At 58.7% G+C, this 8,020-nt stretch overlaps 1 protein-coding gene across 15 annotated transcripts; it reads right to left on the bottom strand.

Moving 5' to 3' along the window:
• Positions 1 to 2,284: 2,284 nt before the first annotated feature.
• On the bottom strand, positions 2,285 to 7,728 carry REPIN1 (replication initiator 1). Of its 15 annotated transcripts, none has more exons than XM_069461311.1 (3): positions 7,334 to 7,728; positions 6,490 to 6,687; positions 2,285 to 5,073 (listed from the first exon to the last, which is right to left on the bottom strand). In XM_069461311.1, the coding sequence occupies exons 2-3, from the start codon at positions 6,644 to 6,646 to the stop codon at positions 3,365 to 3,367; spliced, it is 1,866 nt and encodes a 621-aa protein (XP_069317412.1). In that variant the 5' UTR covers positions 6,647 to 6,687; positions 7,334 to 7,728; the 3' UTR covers positions 2,285 to 3,364. The 15 variants fall into 15 exon arrangements, with proteins under 15 accessions (XP_069317412.1, XP_069317415.1, XP_069317411.1 ...); XM_069461314.1 differs by having other exon boundaries at positions 2,285 to 5,070; XM_069461310.1 differs by having other exon boundaries at positions 7,354 to 7,728.
• Between the last annotated feature and the right edge of the window lie 292 nt (positions 7,729 to 8,020).

The following is an 8,020-nucleotide window of genomic DNA, read 5'->3' as shown; positions in this document are numbered from 1 at the left end:
GGTGTAAAAGGACTTAGATGGAGTAGGGGAACAAAGGACTTTCATGTTAAAAAAACATCTAAATAGGTCTCAATTATTTAATTCTTTTAAAAGATACTTTAATGCTTTTGTAATTGTAGAAGAAAAAAAGAAAAACTGTGGATTCTTCAGAGAGAAGGGCAGCTCCCACCAGCAGAGCTCCAGCCCCTCCAACCTGAGCAGCCCTTCCCCGTGACTGCTGTCGGGATGAACTGGGATGAGCAAGAACTTGGGACCACTCTCCACCCCAACCCCCGGCATCCCAAGGGACTCAGGAGGGAACCATGGGCAAGTTCACTCTGTCCCTACCTCACCAGCCCCCTCAAGGCCACTAGTGTGGCCTTCTCTGGCCTTTGGACCTCTCCCCACCGTCCCTCCCCACGGGCAGTGGGCAGGTAGCACTGAGGACACCCAGTGCCCGTCTTCCCACACCCCACTCTACTGCCTTTAAAAACGATGCTTTTACAAAAGGTCAGGACCCCTGGTCAGATGCCCTCTCTCCCTCATCCTTGTCCCCAAACCCTCAATACTAACTACATGCCCAAGGACCTGTCCCCTGCTCCTGCCCATCGTCCCCAGATATCTACCCACTCTTTCCTAGTCATCTCCCCTTCCCTGGAAGCCATGAGCTCCCTCACAGAGAACAAATGTGAGTGGGGCTTTCTTGAGACCACACCCTCTACTCCCAGGCTCTGACCAGCAATTTGCCATGAATGACACAGGTTTTTGTTTTTTGTTTTTGTTTTTTTTTGAGACAGAGTCTCACTCTGTTGCCCGGGCTAGAGTGCCGTGGCGTCAACCTAGCTCACAGCAACCTCAAACTCCTGGGCTCAAGCAATCCTCTTTCCTTAGCCTCCCGAGTAGCTGGGAATACAGGCATGCACCACCGTGCCCAGCTAATATTTTCTATATATATTTTTAGTTTCCCTATAATTTCTTTCTATTTTTAGTAGAGATGGGGTCTCGCTCTTGCTCAGGCTGGTCTCGAACTCCTGAGCTCAAACGATCCGCCTTGGCCTCCCAGAGTGTTAGGATTATAGGCGTGAGCCACCACACCCGGCCAACACAGGTTTTTAAGTGGCCTCATAACCCCATAAACCAATATGAAGCTTTGAAGCTGTTCTTGTCCACCCTATACACTGCAAGCTGCCCCCAGCCACCTCTCCCTACTTGTACTCTTGTACCTACGTACATCCCACCCAGCCCCACGCCTCGTGGGGTAGGGATCGAGTCTTGTCTTTGTAACCCCTCAGTTTCCTTCAAAACATCAAGCAAACAGTAGGCATTTAATACTTATGTTAACCACAAACAGCAGCACACTCCATTCATCCAGTAAGACAGGCCTCAGGGGATGGACAGACCCGGACTTGAATCTGCCTCTGGTGATTACCTGTCTTATGATCATGGGCAAATGCTTTCATCTGTAAAAGGGGAATAAGAGTACCTGCCACACAAGGGTACATGAGATAACTTAGGGAAACTTCTTTGCAAGGTGCCACTCACATAGACAAATGGTGGTCATTCTCATGCAGCAGACTCCATGCTAGATGCTGGGATCTATGCAGAAATTACTAAGGCAGCAGGAAAAGAGCCTGCTGATGCCTGACAAAAACAGGCACTCAAATTAGTATGAAACGACCAGTGCAGGGACACGTGCACTGACCGCTGGCAGAGATCTGAGGGCCTGCAGCAGGCCAGCCAGGGAGGCACTGCAGAACAAGATCAAATCAGCCCTTCTTTCCGTCCTGGTAATGGCACAAAGTCTGACCTGACCCCAAAGAAGGCTAAACCTCTGACCCTGATGTGTGGAATGAGGGAGATCATTGCTGCTCCCAGTTGCCTCCCCTCTCAGAGACTTCTTCTTTGTGCTGTCAGGCCTCCACGGGGGCTGCCAGAGGGAGGGTCGAGGTCTAGCCAGTCTGTAGCATCTACCACCCCTCAAAAGAAGCCTGTCAGTGCTCGCTGGAGTTACAAGGCCAAGGTGATGAGAAAAACAATGAGGGCCCTGGGTCCACCACAGGAGGGCAAGTGGCCGGGAACTGAGATCCCCAGTTCCCCTTGCCAGAGTTCTCTGGAGCCTTCGCCTACCACGCAGAGAATCAGCCTCCTGCTGGGGTGTGCTGGGGAAGAACTGGAGGGTGGGTGTGAAGCAGCTCAGCAAGTCAGGCACTGGGACCGTTGCCAAAGTCCCACCCATGGCCCCCATTCCTTCCTCGGAAAACTCCACAGCCCCCCCAGGAAAAAGGAACACTCCCCAGACACCAGCTCTAAAACCAAATCTTTATTTTCTAGTTTGAAAAGGAGGGTAAATGGTTGTTCTGTTTAGTTCCACAGAACAGCACAAGGCCCAATAGATAGAAATTATAGGAAAGCAGAATTCATTTATTATAAGGAAGAATTTCTAACAATTAGAATCATCCTACGATAGGACCAGGGCCTCAGGAGGTGGGGAACTCCCTGTCACCTAAGTGCTCAAGCAGAGGCTGCACATCCATATGCTAGAAACGTGGGAAAGGAAACTCACCCAGCATCTTCCCTTTAGCTGACCCTCCGTCACCCATGGGGCAGCCCTTTCCACAACATGTTGAGCTTTGGAAGGAGTGAGGAGGGTTGGGGAGTTCGAACGAAAGCCTGGACACAGCTGCTGACAGCCAGGGGAAGCTCTAAGCACTTGGGGTGGGGGGTGGGGGGAGAGATAAAGCAAGACAGACCGAGGAGGAAGTGCCTTGGGGGTTTGATCTCTGGGGAGGAAGAAGACGACATCACAAACAGTAGATGGGTGTCCAAGTCTGTCTGGGTGCCTGTGCAGGGGCAGGAGGGAGGAGCAGGGGCAGGAGGTAGGAGCAGCTCAGCTTCACCTCTAGATGCTGAAAAAGGCCTAGGTGCTGTCTAACAAGGCTAGCAGGTTCTCCAAGATGTATCCAGCTGGTCCACTTTTCCTCCCCAGGCATTCATTCACTAAGGACTGTACCACACCTACTTCCAAAAATGATCTGAAGTAACTCATAGTAAGACAGGGACATTAAGGCGTTAACACCAGAGGATGGAGGGTCTTCCCTCCCACTGGTGGTTCCTCTAGTCAGAGGGCTCTAAGGGGTAGATGGAGTTGCTATTGCTACTTTTCCAGGGCACAGGACAGTCAGGAACCCTAGCAAACACCAATTGGAGGCCAGCGTCCTTGAGCTGTGAAGTAGGTTCCCTGGCCACCCCAGGTTGACCTTCCTGGCTCACAGGGCCCAGCTCACTCCCTGCCTCTTCTGTCCCCTCCGGGATTCCAGTCTCCCCTACCCCAGCAACAGGCAGGCATCCCCACCCAGCCCACAGCGACGCCCCAGCCCTGCCCGCCTCAGACATCGTGCTTCTTCTGGTGGGCCAGGAGCCTCTCCTCGTCGTCAAAGGTCTGGCCACAGATGGCACAGCAGAAGGCGCCGTCCCGGATGTGGCTTTTGCGGTGGGTGATGAGGTTGGACTTCTGGCTGAAGCTGCGGTCGCAGTCGGGGCAGGCGTAGGGCCGCTCGCCCGTGTGGATGCGCCGGTGGGACACCAGGTTAGACTTCTGGCTGAAGGCTTTGCCGCAGTCGGGGCAGACGTAGGGCTTCTCGCCGGTGTGGATGCGCCGGTGGGCAGCCAGGTAGGGCTTGTGGCGGAAAGCCTTGCCGCAATCGGGGCAGACGAAGGGGCGCTCGGGCGCGTGGTCGCGCCGGTGTGCCGCCAGGTGGCTGCCCTGGGAGAAGCGGCGCCCGCACTCCTCACAGGCAAAGGGGCGCTCGCCAGAGTGTACCCGCGAGTGCGCCACCAGGTGGGTCTTCTTGCCGAAGTTCTTCCCGCACTCGGCGCAGGTGAAGGGCCGCTCGCCCGTGTGCTGCCGCTGGTGGGCCCGCAGGAAGCGCTCGAGCCGGAAGCTCCTCCCGCAGTCGTCGCAGCTGTAAAGGGACGCCGGGGCTTCGGCCTGGTCCTGCGGGGGCTCTCGGGGGGCCTCCGGCGCCGGCTCCCGGGCAGGTCTCAGCGGGGCCTCTGGAGTGGGTTCAGCCCCAGGCCTGGCTGGAAGCTGGGGGCTGCCCGGGCCGGGGGCGGCCTGGGCGGAGCCCTCGGATCGCTTGTGGATCTTGCTGTGGGACAGCAGGTTGGGTTTGTGCCGGAAGCGGCGACCGCACTCAGTGCACGGGTAGGGCTTCTCGCCGGTATGGATGCGCCGGTGCGAGGTCAGGTAGGGCTTGTTGGTGAAGCGCTTCCCGCATTCCGGGCACTGGTGCGGCCGCTCACCCGTGTGCACGCGGCGGTGGGCGATCAAGTTGGGCTTGTGCCGAAAGCGCTTGCCACAGCAGGCACACTGGAAAGGGCGGTCAACCGCATCTCCGCCAGGCCGGGGGGCGGTCACCGCAGGGCGGCCCCTGGGCCGGGGCCCCAGAGCCTTGGCTGCTGCCTCCTCCAGGGCCTCAGCTACGTGCACCCGCTTGTGAGCAACAAGCTGGTCCCACTGGGCAAAGCTCCGGCCACAGTTGCCACATATGAAGGGCCGGGCCTCCGGGACAGGCGGGTGGCACCGCTGCAGATGAGCCTGAAGCTGCTTTCGTCGCCAGAAGCGTCTCTCGCATTTGGGACAAGCGATGGGCCTCTTTGCAGCCGAGTGGGCCCGCAGATGCAGAACCAGGGCCACCCAGCCTCGGAAGCTCTGCCCACAGAGGTGGCAGGCGAAGCCCAGGTCTGGGGTGGCGGCAGCATGGACCTGGCGATGCAGCGCTAAGAAGGGGGCATGGCGGAAGCGACGGCCGCACTCAGGGCAGGGCAGGGGCAGCCGGGCCAGGCACCGGCGGGCATGAAGCCACAGGGCCACCCAGCCTGAGAAGTGCCTTCGACAGTGTGCACAGCGATGGGCCCTGCCCGGGGCCTGGCTGCCGGGCTGGGACACTGAAGTGCCTTGTTGCCTCAGCCTGCGGGGCTCCTTCTCCAGGGTCTGGGGTGACTCCTGGGAGGGCCCAGAAAGGAGTCGGGGCTGGGCCGGGCCCATGGCCAGGGGGCCTCTGCAGCGACGTTCCAGCATTGGGTCTTCCTCTGCTGAGGGTGGAAAAGCAGAGTCACTCTAGAGACCAACTCATCCTGCCCAGCTCCTCCCTTCCCGACCTCAGCCCCCCCAGAGGAGCTTGCCATCTACAAGCTCCTAGAGCCCTTGATGGGAATTGAAATCGACTACTCTTCTATTTCCTTGTATGTTATATTTCAATTTGGGTTTCCAGATATTTGTCTTACATCTTTATTATCCTGGAAACTTCCAAAAGGACTCTGTCTGACACGTCTTGGAATCCATCATGGCAGCTACTCCAGTGTCAGGCAGGCGGTAAACCCTCCAGTGTTGGAAGCACAAACATTCTTGCCACAGGACTCACTAGACAACGTGGTCACATTTCCCTGGAGTGCCTCATGCTTCTTCAAAGCACTTCCCTGTTGCCCTCCCTTTGTGTCTGCTATTTCCCATTGCCACATCTGAGCCTCACAGCAACTCTGTGAGGCTGGACAAGCAGACGCTGAGCTCCCTGTTTGACAGATGAAGCAATTGTGAGGCATCAACAGGTGATGGAACTTGCCTGAGGTGACACAGTAAACCAAGGGCAGAACCAAGGCTAGGGGACAGGTCTTCTAAAACTCCCAGGCCAGTGTTCTTTCCTCTAAAACACCTGGGTTTGCAAAGATCTTACAGAAGGAAATTCCTATAGCCTTTCATTCTTATCACACCACAGGGGAGGCACTTCCAGCCTCATTAACCTCAATCTCCCACCACTGTAAAAGCCTGGAGAACAAGTGAGAACAGCCTTTCTCAGGGAACAGCAGGGGAGCCCTGGGTGCTTCTCCCAGCATAGTCTAATGCCAGGCCATCGCCTGTCCAGACTGTGCCCACACTCTGCCCGCCTACCCTCTTCCACCTCCCCCCCCACACACACGATTAGGACATCGCAGGAAGGAAAACTCTCCCTGAATCCAAGGAACACCCACAGCCTGCTGCCCTCAGGGCCTGATCCCTGGCTCTGCCTCCCTTGGGGTGCTGTGGATTATTGGGGCAAGAGAAGCGGGGGAAGAGATTGTAATCTCTGTCCCTTGCCTGGTCCTGCCCCAGTCTTGCCAGGGGCTGCCTCACGTTCAGCTGTTCCACAGCTTGGGGGAGCCCAGATTCCTGCACGAGACCCTCCTACATGGAAAGGGGGCCGGGGTGGCTGATAAGATTCCTCAAGGGCCTTCAGTGCCTGCTCACAAGCTCCAGACACAATCCTCCTAAATCCCTAGAGCCTCTCTCCTCCTGGGGAGCACAGCCATGACTCATTACCAATGCTACATTGAGCACTGGGAAGACCCCCCAGGATATGAGAAAGGGATCCTTCCCCTGCAGGATCCTTTCCTTCCACCAGGCTTGGGGGTAGGGGGGTCTGTGTTGCTGGGGTTGTGGGGTGGTTTGGGAACACAGCAAAGCCCAGACTCTACCCTTGAGACTGCAGAGCTGGGAATGAGGCTTTTTCCAGCTCCTCCTGGGGATGTTCCTGGGGATACTTCTGCGGCTGCAGCGCCTGCTTCGGCCCACACTCCGGTAGCCCCCAGGTGTCAGAGAAAACTGCAGCAATAAAGACACCCCTACCCCCATGGCAGAGCTCAGACCTCTGACTGCAGAGAGGCCAGCCTTACCTGTGGGGAGGGGAGAGAAAACATGTGTGAAGCTCTGAGCTCCTCTAGGGCACTCATCTTTGTGTCCTCACCAGCCACAACCCCTCCCCCCACACAGCCACAGCTCCAGCCTTAAGCCCCACACCCTGCCTGGCAGAGTGACCTTAATGGATATTGGATTAATAAATGAATGTTCCCCTTCACCAAGGAAGTACACTGCTGCCTTTGGGGTCACTTCCTCCCCTGGTAAGGTCACAGAACGAATTCTCCATTCTGTGGACAGGGTCTGGGTTTTTCCTGAAGGCCAAGGCCCGGCCTATGGCAGTAACTCTGGAATCCCTGCTGGCTCCCTTCCCCCACCCTCCTCCCAACAGGAATTCCAGGCCTATTTCCCATGGGGCTGCGCAGGGCCAGCTAGTGTGACCAGGACTTGGATCAGAATCCCCTTCTGCATCTTAGATGGCCAAGAGTGGCTGAAACCCCACAGCCCCCTTTTGTATTAGTGCATGTCCTCCGTCCACGTTCACGGACACAGGGGTCCTGCTCCTACGAGCGAGCCATTTCGGGTCCCACGCACGGCGCAGCTCGCTGAGCCTGCGCGCAGGTGCGCTCGCCGCCCCCCCAACCCGCGGCGGATCCAGCAGTGGCCCCCCGCGCGCGCACACACACACGGTCGCGCACACTCACGGTCACGCGCCCCGCAGGTGGAGCTGCCCCCTGCGGGCCCGTGGTGCCCCCGGCGTCCCTGCCGGGCCGTACCTCTCCGGCGGGCTGTGCAGAGGCGCGGCACCCGTCCATGGAGCCCGAAGGCCGGCCTCCGAGGCCCGCTCCCCGCCCCGCCGCGGCGACAGCGGCAGGTTCGAGTTCACAACTGCCAGGCCCGTCCCCAACCTCCCCCCCGCCGGGTTCCCAGCGCCACGTGACTACAGGAGCTGCCGAGGGTCAGTCGCCGGCTCGGGCGGCCGCGGCCTGGGGGCGGGGCGGGGCCGGCCAGGGGCAGACGCGGGGCCCGACGAGCGGGCCGAGTCAGCCCCTCAGTTGCCCCGCCCGGGCTGCCGGCCTCCGAGGGCCCGACTCTGTTGCCATGACGACCACCATCCCCGGTTTTCCGGGACAGGCCAGAGCTCAAGTTTCGCGACCCTTTGTCCCTGCAGAGGACGCGCGTCCCGGGCGACCGCGTGGCCGGCCTGTGGTCACTCGGTCTGGTCCGCCGTCACTGGCTTATGAAAGGCTCCGGGCCCGTCCGGAGACTTCAAAGGGGGCGCAGTGCCAGGGCCTTTCCCAGGCCGCGCTCCCCGCGCAGCGGGCGCGCAGTGCGGACGCTCCCCGCGCGCGGGCCGCAGACGGCGGCGGC

The sequence above is a fragment of the Eulemur rufifrons genome, chromosome 29, assembly GCF_041146395.1.
Source record: "Eulemur rufifrons isolate Redbay chromosome 29, OSU_ERuf_1, whole genome shotgun sequence".
NCBI lineage: Eukaryota > Metazoa > Chordata > Mammalia > Primates > Lemuridae > Eulemur > Eulemur rufifrons.
The sequence above is the reverse complement of the archived record's forward strand: the minus strand, read 5'-3'. Positions and strand labels throughout refer to the sequence as shown.

Bases quoted from the DNA above. Each gene is read 5' to 3' on its own strand.
- REPIN1 (XM_069461306.1), bottom strand. From the start codon at position 7,464: ATGGACGGGTGCCGCGCCTCTGCACAGCCCGCCGGAGAG. The intron at 6,617-7,425 runs GTACGGCCCGGC...TTATTGCTGCAG, and splicing joins CTGCACAGCCCGCCGGAGAG to TTTTCTCTGACACCTGGGGG. The intron at 5,074-6,489 runs GTAGAGTCTGGG...TTCCACCCTCAG, and splicing joins CCAGCTCTGCAGTCTCAAGG to CAGAGGAAGACCCAATGCTG.